General features: G+C 36.5%; 1 protein-coding gene across 3 annotated transcripts; it reads left to right on the top strand.

The window, feature by feature from the left end:
• Window positions 1-1,650: 1,650 nt before the first annotated feature.
• Window positions 1,651-24,411, top strand: CYP19A1 (cytochrome P450 family 19 subfamily A member 1). 3 transcript variants are annotated; one of them, XM_021537458.3, is made up of 10 exons: window positions 1,651-2,255; window positions 8,933-9,092; window positions 10,036-10,186; window positions 12,586-12,740; window positions 12,997-13,173; window positions 13,826-13,940; window positions 15,745-15,859; window positions 16,466-16,628; window positions 18,315-18,556; window positions 20,943-24,411. In XM_021537458.3, exons 2-10 carry the CDS (start codon window positions 8,948-8,950, stop codon window positions 21,207-21,209), a joined length of 1,530 nt encoding a protein of 509 aa, XP_021393133.3. In that variant the 5' UTR covers window positions 1,651-2,255; window positions 8,933-8,947; the 3' UTR covers window positions 21,210-24,411. The 3 variants fall into 3 exon arrangements, with proteins under 3 accessions (XP_021393133.3, XP_021393132.3, XP_021393131.3); XM_021537457.3 differs by having other exon boundaries at window positions 8,925-9,092; XM_021537456.3 differs by having other exon boundaries at window positions 1,652-2,255; window positions 8,930-9,092.
• Window positions 24,412-25,435: the final 1,024 nt, after the last annotated feature.

Below are 25,435 nucleotides of genomic sequence, written 5' to 3'. Positions count from 1 at the left end.
GAAAGCAATGTCTCCGAGAGCTCTTTCACCAATAGCCAAGTTCCTCTCTTATGCTAAAGCCTGACCCATCACCAATAAAACAAACACCTTCACTGAGGGGTGGCTGCAGCCACACAAGCTTTGGAGTGTCAGAACTTCCCTGTGCCTCCTTCCTGCACACAATACAAAAGCAATGATGTGTTTGCAGTGGCAATAAGGAACAAGGCTGGCTTCTGAAAAAACACGTGGGGAGCACAGAGGAAAAGCACAACCAGAAAACCAGCACAGAAAGTTCAGCACAAGCTGCTGTTCTCAGAAGCTGAAACCACAACCACACTGAATGCCATAAACCAGTTCCAAGTCATGGGGAAGAGCTGGAAACTTTCTATGATAGCTTTCTTGCACAAGGCTTTCTTAATTTGGTGCCTCTGAAACAATTATCCATCTGCTTCAGAACTGATCACTTATCTCACCCACATTAACAGTCTTTAAGAAATACATCATGCAATGGATGACTTTCCTCTAAACTTTCAGGTGGCCCCACCAAAAGTTACAATCAGCTATCATGTCTTTTTGAAATAAAACAAAGTAATTTTAACATTTTCAGAATATCAGACATTATGCCACAGGTTGGAACCATTATTAGTTCTGCCCACTTTTGCTTGTACTGTAACTTTTTCTTCTACTGTAAACAAGTCTCTGCATAATAAATAGACATGGGAGGGTGTGTACACATGGAAAAAGAAGAGTTCAGTTGTCCAGTTTGAAACCATGTTTGTTTCTGGTTGTCTAATCTCAGTCTCTTCCACAGGGCTGCAGTAATGCCAGAAGAATTTGTGCATTAATTCAGCCCTTATTCTCCCCAAACTGTCTGCATTGTTTATTTATTTACTTTAAGAAAGGCTTCTCAAAAGACATTTTGCATTAAAAAAAAAAATTAGGTCTCTTTCATCCTTCCCTGACTTAAAAAGATTCCATCACTGGAACTATTGTACATAACCCTTAAACACCTTCTGTTCCAAGTGAGATCACAGTTCTTTAAATGCAAGACCCCTTTCCTCATTTGATGAGTTTTCTTATTAATGAAATGCTAATGCTAAAGCTTTGAGTGAATTCAAAAGTAATTTTCTTTATTCAAAAGGAGAAGAATGAAAAGATTTTATGAGAATCTTTGACATTTGTGGCCTGACAGTGGAAGACAGGGATGCACAGTGACTTATTGCCACAGGATATAACACAGCCTTGCTGGAAACAGAATTGAGTCATTGAATTTTCTAAACTAGAGAATACTAAGCCAAAACAGATTTTGACCTATTTTCCAAAACAGCCTGTTTGGACTCATGGGCTAAACTTACAGAAGAGGCAGCTGAGCCAGCTTAGGATTTCCTATTGCAGACATTGAGAAATTTGGATTTCTCTTGCTTCAAACCAGTAACAGGCACAAGCAGCTGATTCATGCTTCTGTGTTAGGCTCCTCTATTAGTATCATCAAAACCTATTCCTGTAGATCTTTGGACACAACTTTAATGTTTCCTGTAATCACATAATGCAGTTCTTCAAAACAATTGGCAGTTTGTTTGAGTTGCCCTAAACTACAACAGAAAGGAGAAGAACTACAAAGCTGAGAAACCAGCCTTAGTTTGTAGAATCATTCTGAGGAGCTCTCAAACCAGCTGGGAACAGAAAGCAAGCAGCACATCCCAAAGTATACAGCATAGCAGTCAGTCCTCTGCAGTGTCAGTGAAGGATTGTGTCCTACAGAATGTCATTGACAACTTCATACGTTCTTATTTTAGAATAAAACATTTGGACTTCCTCACTGTTGGAAACTGAAAATACCCTTAGATACAAGTGGCAAAGAGTTCATATAATTTCTGCTAGTTGTATCTCTGGTTAAATGGCAAATCTGTTTCCTTGTTCAGATCCACTAAACACAAACTATAAACTTTGTTTACTTCTCTGTTTTACTCTCCAGTCACAATCCTAATGAGCACTAGGCATGTGTATCTCTGTCATTGGCTGTTTTGCAGAAAATACACCAAGCTGTAGAGGTAAAATTACAAAATTTTCTTTTCAAAGAAACAGCCCCTGATCTATTACAATAAACAAACTTCCATCTCCAAGCAACTGATCTCTTAGCAACAAGAAGCACCTGCATAAAAGATGCTACAGGGAGTGATCACCAGACAACCTATCCAGACCTGGGAGAGGAGCACACCAGAAGCCAGGACAGCACTCTCCACCGGCAAAAATCCACAAGTAACGAGCAGACACAGGTAAATTTTCAATTCCTATTCTAGTATTTTTCTTCAAACAGTATGGGTAGGACATTAAATAAATAGGATTTATTTTTGTTTTGAGTGAGAAGTATGCCTTCTGGAGCTGCTTTGATCTGGTACTGTAATTATCTTTGTGTAAATTATATGCTGTCACTATCTAAACAGACGGGTTTTTTAGCAGAAATTATGCAGGTCTTTGGAAAAATTATTGGTACTAAAATGACAGTAATATGCTATATATTTTTCAAGTATTCTACAAAGTTTCTTTTTTAAAAAACAGCACAATGTTCTTGCAGAATAGTTATTCTAAGAGAGTGTATTCACTTTGTGCAACCTTTCAAGCTGTTTAGATTACATCAAAAAATATTAAATCATTTCAGTTTTTATGGATGTGGACCCCCAGATTAAAAAGCCAAACCTTTTCAGTGTTTCTGTGGTGTCTGATTTAATACTTTTGACTCTCAAGTTGATTTTTTTCATGTGTATCATGACAAAGTTGTGGTGGAATACACGGCATGGGACAGACACTGCCAGATGCTGCTGCAGAGTAATGTAGAATTAGTTGGGAAGTTGTGAATTTTGGACAAACTGACATTTCCAAGCATCATTGTCACAGCACAGAAAAATGGATTGCAAGTGAGGTTAAAAAAGTGAGGATAAAAATCAGGTAGAACAAGTCTTGAACTGACTCTGGGAATTTTTTTATTCAATCAAATCTTAAGATATCTCAATTGGTGTTTGCCATGGAAAAGTGCTGTCTTTCTTCTAGCTGCTGTATCTCAGTTAATAATGATATCTGATTAATAAAGTCATTTGCAAAAAGAATTATTTGAGAATTGTCATGCATTCTTTCTCAGCCTTTTTTTTTTCAAACACACAGATAAATTTTTCTTCAGGATTAATTTACATACTTTGACAGAATACATTCTACTTATAGCCAGAGGAAAACGTAAAAACTTTAATTAATATTTCTTAGAGAGTCGTCTCTTCTGTGTCAACTAACTTTTTGCTTAAATTGATCAAGGTATTTGTTAGCAGTAAAAGTACAGCAGCAGAAATATGACTATGGTAGAGAGAACTGGTTTTTATTTGAGGAATTAGAAAGAAAACACCTACCCTGTAGTAATAGAAACTAACAGCAGCTATCTACAGAAAACCCTGCTCATACAGGTCTGCTTTGCCACAGCCAAACAAGGAGTCTGATAAAAAGCACTTTAGAGAGATTTCAGTTGCCATCCACAACTCTTTTTCTGATTAGTTTTGAGTTAATTAGAGCTTGAGGTGCTGTAATGAAACTTTGAGGTTGACAGGAAGTGAATTACATTCCTGCCACTAGTGCAGAAGTTTGCACAACCCCCGGCTGGTTTTGATGGTTACAAGCACTGGCACAGCTGTGCTGCTTCAGGAGATGGTTTGTTTCAGATGAAAACCTGCTACCATCTCTTGTGGATGATGCTCTGCATGGACATTGTGGTGGTTCATAAGCAGCAACGAGGCCTTTTGTGAAAAGTGTTAAAATTGGCAAGTTATTTTTCCAAATCACACCTCAACCACCATATAAAGGCATAAAAAAGAGGCACTGCTCTTACAACATTAATCCAAACAAATAGTAATATTTAAATGGTGTCCTACATTTATAGAAGATATTTGCAATGCATTTGTTTCCCTGTCAAAGGGTTTAGTGACCAGTTAATTTCCAGTCACATGCCAGTACTGGGTGGTGCTAAAAAAACTGATTGACCAAACTGACTCCAGACAGTAGGAATGTCAGCATTTACAACTGTAATTTTATGTTTGCAATTCCAAACTTCTCTGCACATTGGAACTCACTGTAGACCTTGAGTAGAAAGGGTGACAAGAAATTGGAGTTTTGTGGACACTGGAGCTGATAAAGTTGTGGCCACCAGCAACTCTGCAACAATGCAGCAGCATTTTTCAAGTGCTATGAAAGGCAGCTGACAGAACTTAAAATCTCAGAGAAGCAGGCTCTAGGGATAAATCCTATTCAGCTGTGAAACAAGGTAACCCTGTCATAAGAATACTCACCAAAATTAAAAAATAATATTCAAAATAGTAGCAGAGGCATCAAAAACAATCTTTCTTATCTCACAGTACAGATGTTTTTTCAACACCACAAAATCGTGGCAGTGTTCTACATTTCTCTTTCCCCTGCCCTCTGACACAACATTAGGCTCCTACCTCCTCATTTACTTGTCAAGAGCCCCTTTAGATTGCCAGGATGATTATTACTAAATTCCCACTTCCAAGCTTCTGCTGAAAGCTGTCATCTCTTCCTTCTCTCTTCCCCCTCCTCCTCCTCTAACCTAAACAACAGATGAAGTTGTAAGTGCTATTTAGATTAGATTTCATAGTAATCAAGTAGTACAGGATTATTCTACCAGGCTATAATAATCATTTGATGCTGCTAGAATACATTTCCATAATAATTAGATGGGATAGACCTCTATGGCTACACAAATTCCAGCCCAGTGACTCAAACTCTAGAAATTACTGAAAAAGGGGTTTATTCCCTCATTTTCACATTTTACTATATTTATCTTCCTTTTGAGATGCAGAGTATTGAGTTGAAAGTAGAAAATAATCCTAAAAAGGCAGAGTGCTGCAGAAGCAGAGTAATGAAAACACAACTTTAAAATGTCAGCTCTGCATGTTGGGACTGCAAACCCATCTGTAATGAGAGATGTCTGACAGATGCAAAGGATCAGGTGACTAAAACACAGTGAGAAGTTATTAAGTGATAAAAACAATTATGTAATAAAACAAATGAAAAGTAATTAAGAATAAAAGTACGGCAGATCAAGGACCAAAAAATATCACAAAAGGAGTGCAATATAAGATAACCAATAAATTGTGATGGAAAACTCTCAGGGACATCCACATTGCATCCTGAGAGAATTAAAGAATTAGAAGAGACCACAGAATCCAGGGTAACACTAAATAAATGTGCAACCTGATGCTTACAGAGTAATTTACCTCTCACAAGGAATGGTAAGCACTCTCAAGTTTAAAAAAGTCTCCTGACTGTTCTCAGCCTTAAACCCTACAGCCTTTCAAGGAAACAAGACAATCCCTCTATCAAGGATGTGACATATGCTGTACACCTGGTGACAAATATCCACTTCCATTAAAACCTACTATTTTATATTTCAGAGGTACTGTGTTCCATCAGTCTATATGAAAATTGGCAAAAATTGTGGTACAACGGGAGCAGATCTTTAAAACAAAAATGGGGTTTGTTGAAATAAGTATGATTAGTTTTCCAAACTGTTTAAACCTAGGTAAGTTTCTTCAGATGCTGCTAATACACGTTACTTGGGAATTTATAACTTGTATTATGCAATTACTTGGGAATTTATAACAAGTTGCAGATTTTTTTCTCTCCTGACAGACAAGCCACTCCAAAGGAAGCAACTCCAGGACTCAAGAGTGGCTCTTCAAGAGTTATCAGGCATTTTTATGAACTCCTCAAAATTAAGAGAGATTTTCACCTCCAATTCTATAATATGATTTTATGAATTTGCTCTTTTACTGACAGAGTCATTAACTACAAACCTCTAACAAAATAAGAGGTGTCAACACAGGTGTCCTGTAGATTATGAGTTTTTCTCTTTACTATGGACCTTGACATCATTCTTCACATTACCTTTAGCAAGAAAATGTTTGACAGAACCTAGAACATTCTCTTGGCTTTGTACCCAAGACTCAAAAATCAGCAATCTAAGAGGCCCTCTGCTGGCAGCTGCTTTCCCAAGTGTTGAGATCTGTAATTGCTGCCAGGCCAGAGCCTGTGCACACCCATCTATTCTGTCCCAAAAGCCCTTTCCTGTAATAGGTCTCTTTTCCCCCACTGGATAGTGGGATTTTAAAAGTTTTGTCCCATAAATAATAATACAAACCAACAAATCCCTCTGACCTGAGACACCTCAACCAGCTGCAAGGAAAGGAGAAATTACTTACACAGAGAAGCCAAAATGAGCAAGACCAGAGAAACCTTCCCTCATGCACAGTGGGCACCCTAACTCAGTTCCATTCCTAACTCTTTCAGTCTGCTCAATGACTTACTGTCCAAATGGGCTTGAGTTTTTCTGAGGAGTAACTTCATTCGTGGGCAGCTCTTAAAAGATGCAATACATAAAAAGTAGGATAAGCAGTTCAGTGGAAATATTTTTAAGCTGATTTTTTCATAGCCCAGCTGACTTTTGCAATGAAAAAAAAGAGGTTAAAAATGCAAGCCCTGAAAATATGCTTCATTAATACTCATTGAAATGAAACTAAAAACTCCTCAATACAGGAAATGTCAACTGTTTAAGGTCTTGAGAAGCCACTTGGACTAAAGACTGTTTTAGATCAGGTCAGGAGTGTAAAAAAGATTAAAACCTAATACTTTGCCTTTAGTACTTTTATCTACATGACAGCACAATCCAGGATGTTAAAATTATAAATGTAACAGCAAGATGTTGAACATAAAAAAAAAAAAGAAAATATTCTTTTACTAAAAACTATAAAATCATGAAGCTGGGGCAATCAAGAATCTAAAACCCAATCCATTGCTATCTGTATATTTTGAAAAAACAGAAACCTGCCTGCATTCCACTGTCAAAACAATGATAAGATTTAGCTGTGAGTATTTAAGAGCTGAACAAGATCAAAACTCAGGGTTGATTTTAAGAAAATAAAAATGGGAGACTCATACTTGCAAAGTACACTGTGCAAACATATCAGGGCTTTCAACTCTACCAGGGCTCACCCCGCAGATATAATATTTATAAATCCACATTGGGAGGTATGAAATTGGTTTATTTCACAGCACCCAAATGCACAACCAGCTCCATACTTGTTTCCACAGGGAATGTGAGGCAGTGAAATGACTGTGCTCACAGCAGAATGTCTTGGAAATGAAAAAAAAAGAGAAAACACAATGTTCATCAGAGCCTATCTGTGGCAATGGAGTACAAACATGAAGTTTATGCAGATCCAGACAGAAAGAAACATAAAAATGGAACTATACAACCCCAGTGTTATTTTTCCCTCTATAATGCTGTAAACTTGTATTAGTGAAAGGGACAGAAGCTGATAAAATATTTACATATACACAGGTGTGCTTTTGTTGTGGTAAGGAAGAGCACTCAAGGAAACTTAAACTAATAAATACCATTACATGATTAAAATGCTTGTGAATACAAACTTCTTTTCACAACATGCAAGACAACACAACAGCTGGATGTGTCCAGGATGGGAGCTGGCCCTGGACACTCTCAGAAGGGGTGGGCTGCTCCCTATTGCAATAGCAAGGATGTTTCTAAAAGCTCACCTGGCACATTGGTCATTTTGGATCATAAAAACCCCAGAGGCCTGGCACACAAAAACATCCAAAAGAGAGCACTGCATGCACCTGCAAGTTTTCAAATCACTTCTTACATCCTTTCCCCATATTCCCTTCCCACACTCCATACATTTCCTCCCTGGACCACACACCAGGATTCTCACTATCTAGAAAGCATTTATCCCATTTTTGCCTTAGCTTAACATAATTATAGCACTGATGGTCGCTACAAAGCAAGTTCTTTTTTCTGCAATGTGAGACCAAAGCACACGACAAACAAGAAAGCACTTGCTGAAGGTATACTGTATCTAAAAGCTTCCAGCTAAGTAAATATATCCTTTAACTTTGAAATATTGTTGCAGGAAGAAACAAAAGAAATCTCTTCTTAGTTATTGCCAGAGCAGAATTAAGATGTTCTATTAATAAAATATTGTGCAGGTTCAAGCAGTACCAGTGGTTAAATTAGTTCTCACTTACATTGTTTCTCATACATATTCCTTTCCAGATACAACTTCTTATATTTTACAATTTAATTCAAAAACATGGAAAAAACCTTCAAATTAATCCTTCTATTTATGCATGAGAGACCTGATGGTTGTTCTTGGGTTTTCTTTCCTGTGCTGAGTGCTGGTTACAGCCTGAGTAAAAATATGGCAACAGATAATCTATGACCCTGTTTGTTATGGTATATTTATATTTTTTGAAGTATTTAACAGAAAAACCATAAATAAATGCATTACATTATGCTACACGAAAGGTTGGAAGTAATAAAAAAATATAATACGTGTTTCAAACAAAAAACTGTGGTTCTAGGATACTTTATCAGCACCACTACCATAGTTATTCTGGAAATTTGGAAATTCAGAAACTCTGGCACTACAGGCATGCAGGAAGAGAATAGCTAAGTAACACAGACAGCTGGCAAGTGAACTCATTCAGTGCTTCCACATGTGCTGAAAGTTTAATTTCTTGTGTTTTGGTTAGAGATTTGCAAGGAGTAAACCTGAGTGATTGCCAGCAAAGTCGATATCAGAGATAAAAGGTCTGTCAGCCAAAATATCCAAAACTATGCCTCAACATCAAGGTCAGAAAACCTTTGTTATCCCCAAGCAAAAAAATGTGTCTGCTTCATGTCTCTTTTGACTTGTGAAGAAGCTTGTCCTGGCAAGCACTCCAGGCAGTCACTCTCCTTATAAAGCCATGTGCAGAGCTGATTTGCTCATTTGTAGGGACTACAAAGGGGGTGAGAGGTACCAAGCAGAGCTGAACACATCTGAGCTTTGACAGCCCCTGCCTCTCTCCCCTCTTCTCTCTCTCTGGAGCAAAGCAGAACCTCTTTGAAAAGATGGTCTTGGAAACCCTGAACCCGCTGCACTACAACATCACCAGCCTGGTACCAGACACGATGCCCGTGGCCACGGTGCCCATACTCATCCTCATGTGTTTCCTCTTTCTGATATGGAATCACGAAGAGACTTCATCAATACCAGGTAAATTAACTTTAGCTATTATTTCAGCTTTAGCTATATGCCACATTAAAGTTTTCAGAGTAATTTGTATTTGTTTCTCAAATTTAAGTGACAAAATAATGCTGAATAATCATGGTATGACAACAAAATTTGTTATGAGTCAGTTTCAGTAATAGATTCTTTAAAATTCCTGATAAAGGAAATCAGGCTTATTCTAACTTCAGAACTTTCATTAATAATTGTGGCTTGGCCATATGACATTTCATCTTCAGCTTTATTTTGTGTACACTAGAAAGATATAATACTATTTTACAACTCAGGATGTTCTCATTGTCATGTGCATTATAAACTGCTTTTTGCATGTTTTAAACTTTAAGTCTCTCTAAATTGCCTTTACTCTAAACAGTTACCTAAGAAGCTGTTCAGATCAATCTTTCTCTGTCTTTAGCACTGCAAAGTCTCCAGAAGGAGAGCAACATCAAATTCCCTTTCCCTTCTGGAACCTTTTAGACATTAATAGCTCAGCTTATTTTCCACCAGATACAATGCCCTGCTACATGGAGGAGAGCACGACCTCACAGGTGCTGGACAGGAATAACCCTAAACCTATTCAGTGACTCCTGGATGAAATTCTGGGAAAAGAATTGCCCAAAATAGAGTTTCTTCTTTCTAGGATGGAGCCATTGTTCCTCCAAAAGCAAGCAGCAGCTGGAAGTTGTACAGAGCAGCAATGAATGTCATTTTTTGAAGGTACCACTGGAAGCTCTACAGGCTCTCAGACAGTGAGACTTCACCAACACAGCTGCAGTTTGAGACTGCTCCAGAGCAGGACTGTTGGTGTGAACTGCCCAGCACAGGCTGTGACAGTCATGTTTAAAACCTCCTTGCAAAGGGGAGATGCTCAGAGGTGTTTTCTTGTCTGTGAGCAGTGCTGAGACCAAACCTCTCTCCCCCTGTTTCTCAGGGCCAGGATACTGCATGGGCATCGGCCCCCTCATCTCACACGGGAGATTTCTCTGGATGGGAGTAGGGAATGCCTGCAACTACTACAATAAGACATATGGAGACTTTGTGAGAGTTTGGATCAGCGGTGAAGAAACATTTATAATTAGCAAGTAAATCCTGATTTTCTATACTTAATAGCTTGAAAAACTTTATATATTTACAACTTCTTTGCTATTTTATTCTAAAGCAGAATTGTAGTTATTATTTTCAAAAATTGTCCTAACAAAAGCCTATTACTTTCTGCTATTCACAGACCTTTTCCTAATCTTGTGTCTGTTTAAAGACTCTGCTGTTGAGGTTTTGGTGAATTCTCCCAATATTTTTTTGTGGCTAGGAAAGTACTGTGTCTCAATCCTAGCAATAATTTACCATCTATTTTACTATTCATTTATTATTAAGATAACATTCAGTTTAGGGATCTAGGCTTACTGCAATGTGGGATTGAGTCAAATTTTTATTTTCTGTGTTTTTAAATTTCTCCTTAAAATGAAAGTAAATGCTTGAAGGTTATGGCTCCAATTCAGTGATTTAACTAAGCAAATACAGCATTATAGTATTAGGCATAATTCCACTCCAATTAATGGGATTATTCAAGATTTCAATTATGCACTGTATTAAACATAATGCTGAACTTCAGTCTATCATTTTATTAGCTCCAGTGGATGATTGCTTTCTCCTTAAATTGGATTATTGTAAGTCATGCCATGAAAAAGAAAAGAAAAAAAAAAAGTAGTAAAATGTTTACCACATGTAATTGATAAAGAATCAGAACCTTTGAAGTAGCAATGTCAATCAATTCATACTTTCATTAACTAAAAGCTTTTGAAAGACAGTGAAGTATAGAGAATAATCACAGAATTTGCCACATGGTGCAAGTCAGCTTCATCTCTATTTAAATCTCTGTAGAAAGAAGTAATCATGACAAGAGAACTGTTTACATTCCTATCCTACAAAGGTGTTTCAAATATCAACTAAAGCAGTAAAAATTCTGATAATGCTCTGACTGCTTTGAAAATTCTACCAACCCTTATTGCTGTACTTCCCTCTTTGTGCTACCAATTAATCAGAAACAAACCATTGCTGCTAAGCAATGTCAGATTTACAGTCAATACATGGTTTCTTTTCAGACATTTTTTGCTTTAAATCATTGACTGTACATAGAAAATAAGTACTTAAATTTTTTTAAAGCAAGAACAAAGAATAAAATTTTCAGTGGATCATAAATTCACTACAAAACCAAACATAACCTGGCCTCTATAAAAGAAAATCAATGTCTTCTTTTTTCACCAATGTCATCTGAACTTTTAGCATCAAATCTAATAGTGAGCTGCTAATGCACAGAGAGAAGAACTTGCAGTCTTGTTTACAACAGCTGATGTCTTTTGGAGGACTTCATTAAATAGTTTCATAAGGAAAACCTGCTTCTGCAAGGTCACTTGACAAAATCCTTCCTTGAAACATCATGATGTGTCTCCTGCATAGAGACACACGCTGCACCTTCTCCTTTCTGGGGACAGCTGTCAGAATTCAACACCATCTTTTCATGCTCAGGGAAATACAGGTGGCATTCCCCGACGTGGGAAAAACTTTAATGCTAACTTTACCTCCAGGTCATGCAAAAAATATGAAACCAAGGATCTTTGCAGTCAATAGCAAAAGCCACATTTACATTGCCTGACTGAAAAAATAAACTAAACCCTGTTAGTAGTCTGGGGTTTGGCCTATAGACTATACTACAGAGCAAAGAAAGAATCATATTGTTTAATTTCAAATCTTTATTCTGATTTTATTTCTTTTGGTTGGATTCTCTTTGATCCACATTTCTGACATGCTGGCTCCCTCTAAAGGAAATTATATCTTAAAGCAAGAATGCTATCTACCAGCACCAGCAAATTAATCTTGCTGACTGTAAATATAATTAAGCATATGATGGATTTCCCTTACACGTCTCTTTAAGAATATTAATTATTTATCTCACACATACCATCATATTATGATGATGCACATTTAAGTGATGCATGTATTTTTATGCTTTCAGTATGTGTCTGAGAGTGACCAAAGAGCTACAAAAGAATACATAGCATTGACTATACAAAAGTAAAGCTGTAATTTAGTACACATCAAATATTTTACCTTATCCTCTGAAGTATCTGATACTGGGCACTGCCTAAATATATAATATATATCTACACATGTCTATGTACACAAATTATTCAGTTTAAAATCCTTCATTAACCATTTGCATTTTAATGGAAAAATAGTTTAAATATGAACAGAACATCTTACTGCTTTAATGTAAATTCTGAAAGCATTAATCAGATTTTTAATTATGTAAAAGATTTTTAATCATGTAAAAGGAACAACACTTCGTGCTAAGCATTGTACTTGCTGCTAAATTAAGAATGTGAGTCAGCACTTGGGAGCAACTGTAAAATGTCAGAATACAAATGCTGTATTTAGTCTTTGAAGCAGTTTTTTATTTGGGGCTTTTTCCCCCTTCCTTCCCCAGATCCTCAAGTGTGTCCCATGTAATGAAGCACTGGCATTACGTGTCTCGATTTGGGAGTAAGCTTGGATTACAGTGCATTGGCATGTACGAGAATGGGATCATATTTAACAACAACCCAGCACACTGGAAAGAAATTCGACCCTTTTTCACCAAAGGTAACCCAGAGTGCACTGACATGTTGCATCCCTGCGACACGCACGGCCACCCCTCCCTGAGTGCCGTGGTGTTTGTCTGAAATCCCTGTTTTCCTTTCAAAGAATGATAAACCATGGAAGCTCCAGAATGCTTTTACACCAGCCACTGACACAGCAACACTTGCCATTTTATCAACGCTACTACCACCAACTGAGGCATTGTAAAGAAGGTACAAAAACTAACAAACCTTTTGCTCTTTGTGCACGAATGTCCCAGCTCTGTCTGGCCCCGGGCTGGTGCGGATGATCGCGATTTGTGTGGAGTCGACCACCGAGCACCTGGACAGGCTGCAGGAGGTCACCACGGAGCTGGGCAACATCAACGCGCTCAACCTCATGAGGAGGATCATGCTCGACACGTCCAACAAGCTCTTCCTCGGGGTCTCTCTGGATGGTACTTTGGGCCTTAGGATGGGTCTGAAAGGCACAGCCAAGGAAAATTCATTTATGCCACTCAGCACTTCTGTCTTGAAATAACAGAGCAAGAACAGACCCTTTTATCACCACATAATTAATTGAAATTGATTTATTATCGTGTTAGTTACAGAAGAGTTTTATATGACCAAACATTAGCTTGTCACCCATCTTAATTAATTGTATCACTTAAAGAGATTTTTATGCACCAATTTGGTACAATTCCAACATTAAATTATATTCAAGCTAGAATCTGAAATTTCCACCATACTACGTGACTGCTCTGAAAAGTTCACCTAAAAATTTATGTTTTCTATGATTTCTTCAGCCTATGACAGAAATAATATTATCAGGACATCTAAACTGCCCATTTCAGTGTTCTGCAATAGTCCTGCTCTCCTGTGGGATACTCTTGGTCTGGCTGACACACCTCTGTGTCCTTGTAGCAAGTTACCAAGAGTTTCTACAAAGACCTAGACCTTTCTTAAAGTGTGCTACAAATGTTATCTACCAGTTACTTATCAAATTCCCATTAACTTAGTGGAGTAGGGAAGACAATCTTATTATTAATTTTCTGAAGGATTTATCTTACTTAACTAATGACTTTTTAAACTTTTTTTTTTTTTTTCCAGAAAATGCCATTGTGCTTAAGATTCAAAACTACTTTGATGCCTGGCAAGCACTTTTATTAAAGCCTGACATATTTTTTAAAATTTCTTGGCTGTGCAAGAAGTACAAAGACGCAGTGTGAGTATCAACCATTCTACAGAGCGTTTGCATATGATTCTTTCTTTCTTTTTATGAAGGAGCTTTTCCTTGATGCTTTCCTCTGCCTTTAAGAAACTAAATAATGACACTCGCAGAGGTGGCTGCTGAGGTCTCCTTTCCACAGAGCCAAGACAGAGCTGAGTTTGTCACTGGTGGTACAAGTAGCTGAATTCTTGGACCAGTCTATCCCAATCCCAATTTATTCAACAAAATACCAGTTCATGCACGCTCAAATGTGAAACTAAACTTCGTTTCATACAAGGAAAAGCCATTGCATGGATGAAGTTATCTTTGCTATCCAGTTGAGGACAATCAGAATAGGTTGCAGCTCATCCAAACAAGGAAACCCATCTGTATTCAGGGCACAGCCCCCGAGGGTTAACCCTTGAGTAGTACCTGGTTATTGGCTCTCTCAACATGAATTTTTGAGTCAACCACTCATTTATGAGTTAAAACTTGGTGCTTAGTATGATAACACATTTCAAGGTTGAGACTTTTTTCCCTAAATAAGGAACATTTTGCCATTTTCCTCTTTGCAAAACCACAAAATGCCTCTTCCAGTTTTGTGATCTTGTTTTCTGTCTTCTGCCAAAAGAGAGCTGGCTTTAAAAAGAACTGGCCGTCACTTTTTTTCATTTTGTATTTGTTTTCCGTCTAGTGAGTGAAATTGCTCCTTAGGAAGGGTATGTAATAAATTGCTTTGATAATGCTACATAACATAAGGGCTTTAAGGAGAAGATCAGGTTCACCCAAACTAACTGACAGCTCTTGAGCACTAGACACAAGATTCACCTTCTCTAATATTTGCTTGCTACTTTTATTATGACACTGATTACTGCTTTATCCTGTGATGCTGATAATAAACTATTATGGCCCAGTTAATACCAGAAAGCCCCTGCAAGCAAATATTGATATTGCAAAAGCAGGCCCATAAAAAAAGAACTTGTTAACAAAATTTTATTGCAAAGAAAAAATAGAAAGATTTCTGGATTTAAGACAATGCAAAGGACCACCACAGGATATGAAGACTTCTAATATACTTCTGATAAACATTGCAAAAAGGACCACTTACTATTTCTAATACATAAAATATTTATAAATACTGAGATCTTTATGGGGATTGAAGTTCTAAATATATTTACCCTATAAACACAAATTATCTATCTCAACAGTAACAAACCCACATTTGAAAAGCCTGAAGATTTCATTCAAAACCTTTTCAGAATACTTTTTTTAAAGAATTGCCTTTGAATCTATAATTAATTGAAAATTCCCCCAAAATTTATAACATCTTTTGAACTTTGATTTTTTCCACCACTGGAATACAAACTGTTGACACAGTATTACTATTTAAATGCGAAACATTTAAATTAACTCTTCTCCAAGAGATAATTTTTTCTACATTTTTCTGAAAATCATTCTTTATGTTCTCTAAATTCATTTTACTTACTGATAAAATACTGTATAAAATACAAGAAAATAAATAAACTCTCCAGTAATGCTAATACATCTTTATTCTTTAATAGTGTATACAGACACCTTTTCCTCCTTTTCAGTCTATTCTATAAAAAGAGATTAAGATTTCATTCCAGACTGACAAGCAATTATTTAAGAATAATAAGAAAATACACCTTGCCTAAGTATTACTACTTTTGCAGAGAACCACATAACTATCTTAGGAATACTTAATTTGTGTCACCCTCTTTTCTTGGTATATCTCTGTATTTCTAGTCATACCCTGGTGCAGATATTTACCAATATGTTGGATTTCATCTCTTTTCAGCAAGGATCTTAAAGGAGCAATGGAAATTTTAATAGAACAGAAACGACAAAAGCTTTCCACTGTCGAAAAGCTGGATGAGCACATGGATTTTGCATCCCAGTTGATTTTTGCACAGGTATTTGGAATTTACTCAAAATATGGCTAGTTTTGGTTTTTCTGACATTCTTCTGAACACAGGCTTTGCAATTTAATCTTCATATGCCTCTCTAAAATTCACATCACCATTAAAGGGTGCTGAGTAGTTGGTGCTGTGGAGTGCCTGAGAGTGAATAAAATAGGAATACTTGTACTTCAGAATCACGTGCTTTTCATATTTATTTCATGGCTTAAACAACATTCCTGAAACTCTTGCATCTATTCCTGAGTGTCCCATCAGTCTTTTCCTAACCTCTCTGTATTATTTAATGTATTGCCTTTTGTTTGCAAAGGTTTCAAATGCTATATAACTCAAATCTTGTATAATCTCTGACAGCTCACAATCTCAGGAAATGCAATAAACTAAGAAAGACCTGAGCTAAGAACACACATTTCTGCTTTCCTGTAGGACAACACACATCCATCAGAACATGAGCTTTCTGTCATTCTGTGAAAGACAAAAAATAAATGCTATTTAGCATAAGATAGACTGTCCAGAAATTGTGCAGTCTATAAGACCTTTGTTAGCATCAGAGTTAGCAATCATATTTTTTCCAAAATTTCCTTTTTTTTTCTTTTCCTCCAGAACAGAGGGGATCTGACTGCTGAGAATGTGAACCAGTGTGTGCTGGAGATGATGATTGCTGCTCCTGACACTCTGTCTGTGACTCTCTTCTTTATGTTAATCCTGATTGCAGAGCACCCCACAGTGGAAGAGGAGATGATGAGAGAAATTGAAACTGTTGTGGGTAAGCAGGAGCTGCAAAGTCAGTGATGTGGGAATATAATTTTGTTTCAGCAGTGATCTAATTTAATTTATCTAAACCAGATAATCCTAAGAACTTTCTCCTAACTGAAGCATTTGCTGTAAAACATATGAACTACTATTGTATGTAAAAGATATATATATAAAAGATATATATATTAAAAAGCAAATGAAAAAATGTGGGAAATTTGTAAAATAAAATAAAACAGGAATCATCAGAATTGATAATCTATTAGAAATAACATGGTATATTCTCTCCTCAGCAACTACACTGTAAAATCAGCACCCACCTCAAATTTCATTGAAATTATTTTCCAGTTACCCTGAAATAGCAAAAGGGGGCACTTGTTTCAAATAATTCTAATCACCAGTGTTTCTTTGTGCTAAAATACAGAACTTCGCTAAATTTCATTATGACTCTAGAAGGAAAAGACTAGACAAATTTAAATTATATTCTGCTGTCATCCATTTTGATCTCAAATTGGCCTCCTCTAAGTACTAATTACTAACTATTCAAAACATAATCAAGATATTCCAAATTTGTATTCTTCCCCTTCTCTAGCCTTCATTCAAAGCCTGACACTGAACCAATATAGAAACTAATTTTATCCACTCTTATTTAAGACTTACTTCTGGTCTGTTAAACACCAGAAAATGTATCGCAAGTTTTTTACTCTTTTTCTAATGCACTTTTAATAATCCTTATTTTACTGTCCTCATGAGAGTACTCACTCATTTTCCCTACTTCTTTCTGAAGCCTCACCCTCTAAGGTAGAAATGTTTTTCCTTAAGGAAGTGCCCAGCACAAGTTTATCAAAATTTTGTCTGGCAAGCCTGCCCCACAGCAGGCAGCCTGCAGCCCCTGGGCTCTCGGGCTTGTGAGCAGCAGTGAAGCTCCCAGGGGCAGCAAGCCCAGCACTGCCACTCTGCTGGAACCTTCTCATCCCACCTGGAGTGGTCAGGGATGGGATGGACACCCAGCCACACCCAGACCCACGGTGACAATGTAAGGTCCCTACAGAATTAGCTCCACACTATCCCCAGGTTCTGTTTGCTGTCAGCTCTTTAAAGATTTCTTTGTTGGTCTCTTGTGCAATTTGTTGCTGACAAGAACAGACTCAGAGTGCGCTGTTCTGATTTTTTAAGATTTTCTACAGCCTTCTGAGTTTACATTCTTGTAGCAAACTTTCTCACACATTTTCTGTAAATAACTTATTGTTTTGCATTCCTTCATAGAGGCAGAAAATTTTGATAAACTAGTAGTTTGTCCAGTGTCGTTAGAGAGGTGACACTTTCACCTTCCAATCCACTGTCACCTTTAGAAAACTATAAATACTAGGAAATAAACAGAAATATACAGAAATATAAAGAAAATAAAGTGTCTCTTTTTTACCTTTACTATAGCAAGAGCTCGCATCATGCTTTCTTGTGTCCTATAGTAACAAGAGCATTAAGAAGATGAGAAGATTGTTAATTAACAAACTAGGTTTTATGCTAATGAACAACACATCAGATTTCCTCAATAAGTAAGGCTACACAAAACTCCTTAGAATCTGTTGGATCCTTCCTAGAATTTCAGAACCCAAGAATCTTCCCAAATTGTTCTGATATTTGTACAAAGTAAATTCCTAACCAACTAATCTCTTCACCATCTGCTTTATCCCACAAGGCGACAGAGACATACAAAGTGATGACATGCCAAACTTAAAAATTGTGGAGAATTTTATTTATGAGAGCATGAGATACCAGCCAGTTGTGGACTTGATCATGAGGAAAGCGTTACAGGACGATGTCATTGATGGCTACCCCGTGAAAAAGGGCACAAATATCATCCTCAATATCGGCCGAATGCACAAACTCGAATTCTTCCCAAAGCCAAACGAGTTTTCTCTTGAAAATTTTGAGAAAAATGTAAGTTTTCCACCTTATTTCTTACAGAAATTTGGATATTATTTATTGCTAATGTCTCTTCCTCTTACTTTGATCAAGAACTTTGGGACTATAAGGTGTTTTCCCTTTGTCTAAGTGCCTAGTTAGCTATACAGCCTGCTGATTACTTTGTTATTATTATTAGAGGTGGGCAGATATTTTCCTGTCAAGCTGCCTTTTAAATAAAAAAGATTTATAATATAGTAAACAGTTTTTCCAGACAGAATAGTTTTGATTTAAAAAATCTCTGATTAATTTTGTCAGACACACATGGTTGCCATTATAACCCCTGACACTGGACAAAATAAAGAGATTTTAGGAGGCTAGAACCATGCCAGCAGCCCACACAGAGCTGAATCTGAGGATTTTCTGTAGAGGTGAAGCAGTGTAGTAACTTCTGAGAGACTGGGGATCTAGTGCCCATGTTATTCTTTTTTTTTTTTCTTTTTAAATTAATAATATTTTATAGACCATAATGAAAATTTTAAGTTCTAGCTAATTTAATACTGCAGATGTTGAGTAATTAAGTTCCCATTTAGCACTGAATTTCAAATGAAGTTACATTCTAACTGCCAGGAGAACTATAATCAAAATAAGTACGTTAATATTTTTTCTTCTTGTAATTCCCTATGATTCAAATCATCCTTCAGATTACTTACTCAGACCTCTGCTCTGCTGATTACTGATGAAACAATTGGTTTTGTGAAAGTGTATTTGTTCAGCAATAATAACCTGGAGAGATTAAAACTGCACTGATATGTTAGCAGCTGCACACTGGGACACTGACAGCAGCAACTTCAGCTTTAAAGAAAGACAGACTGCTTTAATACACCAAAATTTACTCACCAGTAAAAACACCTTAAGCTAAGGGGGGAAAAAAAAAAGAGATGAGCGTTCAAGCCAGAAACAAACTTTAAGGTTTACCTATTTCTTATCGAAAAAGCTAAGAGTATCAAATATGCCACACACAAAAAATGAGCATTAATCCACTTAGTTAATATTTCTCAACTACTGTTGGATTACCCTGAGCAAATCCTGCACACAGCAGTAAAAACAACAGCTCCAAAAAAAAGTTTTTGTAGAAAATTCAAGAGTAAGTGATGAAGTTTATAAAAATTACAATTCCCTCTGAATAGATTCCATTTTGCCACCCATTATTTACATTCCAAGTATTTCTATCAAAAATTGGTATCTTGTTTAATTTATGAGGATATTTTGCTACTAAAAATATTTCCCCTTGACCAAATATTTAACCACACATTTTCTCTCTGACTTGATGCATTCTGTTTGCCACATAATTATTCTGGCAGGCACAATTTTCCTCCAGTTCTCTAAGTGAGTAGCAACCCACCGCATTATTTATGATAAGATGCCATTGTTAGAATCTAAACATTTTTCCATTTTCACAGGCTGTGCCTTTGCCATTGTGCTGTACTGCCAGCTGCTCTACTTGCTCTGTGTTATAAACACTTGTATTTATCTATAATTTTTCCAAAAGCACAGCTCGGCTTATGTTAAAAAAAAATTAAACAGAACACTTCTCTCAGTCTGAAAATAAGAAAAAAAGGTATCCTTTTTTCCCAGATGATTTGATATAAATAAATGTTTTCTACTCTATTCTTGTTAAATAGGAAATCAGAACATGGTTAATACATTACTTTTTAAAAAATAAGTTACACAGATGAATAAAAATAATTTCTTCATAACTAGACTTTCTTTTTAACTGATCTACTCAATGGCAATAAAAGTAGCAGAAACTGGCTGATGATTCTTCAGTAGTCCTGGGAATTCTGCATTTCATATTTCAGCTGACAGGACAGAAGACAATAACTTCATGTGTTATCTCTCTATTAGATATCAAAAATTTTAACAATAATTTTATGACAAATTAGTTCTCAGAACCATTAGCTTTATAATTACAAATGGGGTAGGTGTATGGCTTAGTGATTATTTTAGACAAAGCATCAGCCTGTATTTCAGATATTTATAAGCTTTGTAATGAACATTTTCTGAAGAACTTTTTAATGAACTTTAATGCATTTGAAGAGCAGGGGCTTCACTGCATTTCACGGCATGTGGTGAAATCCCTGTAGTTCCTAGGATAAACAGACAAATACATGAACAGAATTCAATTGTTTAACTGTACAATCCCTCGTACCTCTGAATTTCCAAGGGCTGGTCCATACTTCTGTCATTGTCTGTAGCTGGGTGTGACTTGGGTGGGATTCCCAGAGTGAAATGAGGAATTGCTCCTAAAAGATTATTTCCACAAGTTTTTTTAGAATATATCTACTACCAATTTCCACCGTTATTTTCAGTGCCTTTATGGAGGAAAATCTGAGTTTATTCCTCACGTTGCTCTCCGCAGGTTCCTTCCCGCTATTTCCAACCCTTTGGGTTCGGCCCCCGGAGCTGCGTGGGGAAGTTCATCGCCATGGTCATGATGAAGGCAATCCTAGTGACTCTTCTGAGGCGCTGCAGAGTGCAGACTATGAAAGGAAGAGGCCTGAACAACATCCAGAAAAACAATGACTTATCCATGCACCCCATAGAAAGGCAGCCTCTGCTGGAGATGGTTTTTACACCCAGAAGAAATGCAAACGAGAATCAGGGTGATAGAATGGATCAGCACTAAAGTTACAGGATTTTCTCAACCACTAAGAAATATTCATCATTCCTAGTTAAATACAGAAACTAAAACGTTTTGTTGCCCCTAAATGACCTCAGGTGACACCTTGTTCTGCCTGTGCAGCAGAACCAGAGGCCACAATTGGAAAGACTGAAAGTACTGTGAAAGTACTGAATAATTTTGTGTAGATGATGGCATGCTCTACAATTCCTGATTACTTTTTAAACCCATAGAGTTTAGACAAATTTATGCCTTCCCTTTCAAACACTGCCAGTTCAGAGGTTTGAGGGTCAACAAATGAACATACCTGATGTGTGTTTAATTCCCTTTTCCTCTGCCTCCCTGAAGATGGACCTAGCAATATTTGACCACAGCAAAAGCTCTAATTATCTGTTTTCAAGACAGCTGAATTAATAATATTAGCTCATTTCAAGACCAAGAAACAGTTTAAAGTATTTAAAATGCCTATAATTTGTAAAGAAATGTTTGAACAAGAAGTCATTCAAACACTTTTCTTTACCATGTTTTCCTGTCCTGTTAAACAGATACCAAATATTTACAGTGTCACATAGATTTTACCAATAGCAGCAATTTGCAGAGTACTAGGTAATAATGGTAGTTGAGATAACTGTTCAAGGTTTTTAAAACCCAGTCTCTTGCCGCAGGGGATCTGTAAATAACTTAATAAAAGCCATGTGAGAATGAGGGAATGAGCACCAAACATTGCCACCAGCATTTCATGGGTGGGGTGACTTTCAGCCCCACCTCCTCACCTGTCTGACTATAGAAATTTCCCACTCCCCTCAGCCTGAATGAAGAAGGTCAAATTCCCTCTAAGCTGCTTAAGATGTGCCGAGTCCTTTTTTTGACCTGGTTTTAGTTGCTCAGTTCTACTTCAGAGAGTAAAAGCCCAGGTTCCCACAGCACAGCAGGAGACAGTGTCCCTCCCTAATGATCCAAATAACTCCTGGTGCTCTTGTAAAAGAGCTCTGGGCTGTGTCCTGCCCTCCAGCATCTTGCTCCATGCCCACTGATGTAGAGAGGTTCTGAGCTCTCACAAGAGGCAGATATAAGGAACTCTGGGTAAGTGCCCAGAGTTTAGTAGTGACAAAGGAGAGAAGTTCTGAACTAACAAGCAGATTGCTAGAAAATGCTTTTCAAGATGTTTTGCATTCACAGGTTTTTATTTTAACTATGAACCAGGCTGGGGTTTATACTTAATCCTTAACAGGAAAAAGGGAAAACTACTCAACCTTTTTGTTCAGAATTGACCCATCTTGAAATTTGTACAGTCTGGACATTGATATCTTTACTAGCCTAATGAGGAGTTGCCAACTTGGTCAAGAAGAAAAAGATCTTCCTGGCTAAATGACAACATTCCTTGACAGAGATTTTCCATTTTTATTAAGCTTGAGTTTTCATACTGTGTAACACAAAGAAAGGGATTTTCCATATGAAGTGCCTTGATGAAGACAACCCAACCAATGTACAATAGGCTTTATATTAACCTTTTCCTTCCAAGTAATTTAAACCATAATAGAAGACAAGAAAAAAAAAAAAGACAAAAAAGAGAAAAACTGTCTTTACTTTGAAAATATAATTAAAATTGATTAATTTATCTATTCTTCCGACCAATTATCTCAGGCACAAGTCCAGCAGGGAAAGATCTATCCAGTAGCACAGAAAAACTGCAAAAACCCAACAAATAATCATGTGCCCCACCCAAAGGTAATGAATTAGACAGGGAATGGTGACAAAGAAGAGGAGCTGCATATTTAGGGTAATTCTCAAAACAACATACAAATTTTGTACAGTAATTTTAAAGAAATCAAACTTGAAAGCATTCATTAAAGAATTTATTACAGCTAGGTTACTTTTAAAACCTTCTCCATAACATTTGCATTATACCAAAATTTACAACAGTGAAGTGCAATCCTGTACCACCTGTACATACAGACAAAACTGGGCAGTTGGAGACACAAAGAAATAGGATTTAATGGTAAGACTCAATGGTCTTTTCCAAATTAAAAGGTTCTATGTTTTCTAGGACTTCTGTTTTTTAGCTCATGAAGTGACACAGTGGTATGAATCTGTGGAATATCTAATGTAACTTCTGTCTACATTCTTTGTACCCTTTAAACCAGGAAATGGATAAGCAGAAGAAAAAACAACAATCAAATGCAATGATGTTTAAAACCATTTTACTCATTCTGTATCATAAAACATTTCAGGGTACTTCAGTGGGCATGTATTTCTTATTTGCATAAGAAGTCTGAATAGAAATCCACTGAAGGCTTTTTTCTTGGGAATAAACTACTATTTTATACACAGGATACATATCTTTGCTTATTTCACACAAAAAACCAATTTTGTAGTGATAATTTACTGTCTGATTTTCCCACTTAATAATTATAGGCCTCGTCCAAGTAAAATTTTTCACAAGCTTGAAATTAATAAATTATCATTCAAATTTTGAAGTAATTTTATGAAATCAAATAGATGAAAAATGCATGCTGCTCTGATTTCTTGAATGTATTCTATATTGTTGAATTTGTAGGCTGGAACTTCAGAAACATGATTACTATAATTATTCTATGGACAAAATAAAGCAGTATAGTTTTTTACTTTTTGTCAGCAAGGCAACAGAGTTATTTCCCACTGTGTTTGAAGTACAATCTTTCTGGTATGTTTTGAACATTGCATTTCTGGTCCTCTGGTTCCTACAGTATTTTGTTTGGTCCACATTTGGACAGCAGAGCTGTAATTAAGATGAGCTCTCAGCTCATCTGAGTCCTGTTCTCCCTGACTTTATTATGGCTGTTCCTCAGTGGTCTATTTGCATGAATATTTGCACTTCAAGGTCCATTTCCCCATCCCATAATCTCACACGTGCTTGAGAGCTGCACTGGGGAGGCAGAGTTTCAGAACTTGCTGTGTGGGTATGAACAGATTCAGCCTTTCACTGTAAGGACAGAGCTCTGATTTTAAACAGTTTTCTCACCAGGTACTGTACAAATTCAAGTGGATTTTTAAACCACATCAAGTCCACAGTCATCAGGTGACCATTCCATGAATGTTCAGTGCATTGACACACAACAAACCTAGCTGTGTTTTGGACTTCACTGTGATTATGGGCTGCTCACAGCACATGGATGTGGATGTTGTCAGCAAATAAAACAAACATCAAATAAAAGTTGTATGCAAAAGAGTTTACAGTCATGTTTCATCATGTTTTCCCAATCTGAGAGTCACAAGATAGTATTAAAATGTATGAGTGTGTCTGCATGCATGAACAGATCAATGTACCAGATACAAAGATGAAATCTACAATGTTCTAAAAATCAAAACTCCCCCTGATTTTAGACACTATATTATTGCCAAGATATTTTTCATGATAGTAAGAAAACATAATTAAGATAATTTAAATTGATACAAGACTACTTTCCTAGGAATGCACTTTATCAAAGCTTTAAAAGAAGGGAGAAGAGGTAGGCTTTGGTGGTTCTTAAGATAACAGATATTTGTTAATAAAACCAAAAAAGTTGGCTTAATGATACAAATAAAGGACTCAGCTATCAGTGAGAAAAGTATCCAAAGTAATAAAAAAATGTAACAAATAAAATAATTAAACTGACTATACAGTTCAAAGTAAAAATTTCATCCCATTTTCTACTCATAAAAAGACAGCATGACAAACTCGATTTGTATCCAATGCCTAATTTCTTTCACTGTCAAATTAAAAGCTTTCAGAATGATAAACATCTGGCTGAGTGACAGGGAACTGGAAGGTAGTAAATGGCACACTAAAAAAAAAAACCTCTTTAACATTGCTAAGCAACTAGATTTTTCAGACAGTGACCTGATCTTGAGATGAAAATATTTATCCTAGAATAAAAATATCTAGGATATTTTATTTGAATTTATAATATTTACCTAGGATAAATAAAAACATTTATCCTAGTTTCACAAGCTGTATTAGTAATTTTTAAACATTAATAAACAATTCTCATTTTATAGCTTGTTCACTTTCTGTATTCCCCAATACAATCCAATGTTAGAGCCTCAGAATTGAATCTAATATTCCATTAAATTCAATTCTAACCTCAGAAGAAAATTCCACTTGACAGTTTCCAGTAGAAAGGGATACAGTGCTGTTTGATAGAGGAAAATAGTTCAGAATTTAAACCAAATCTGCCGGAAATAAATTTGTAATTTAAAACTGGAATTTGCTC

The sequence above is a fragment of the Lonchura striata genome, chromosome 10 (genome assembly GCF_050655825.1).
Source record: "Lonchura striata isolate lonStrDom1 chromosome 10, ASM5065582v1, whole genome shotgun sequence".
NCBI classification, from domain to species: domain Eukaryota; kingdom Metazoa; phylum Chordata; class Aves; order Passeriformes; family Estrildidae; genus Lonchura; species Lonchura striata.
This window is presented reverse-complemented; position numbering and strand designations above follow the sequence as displayed.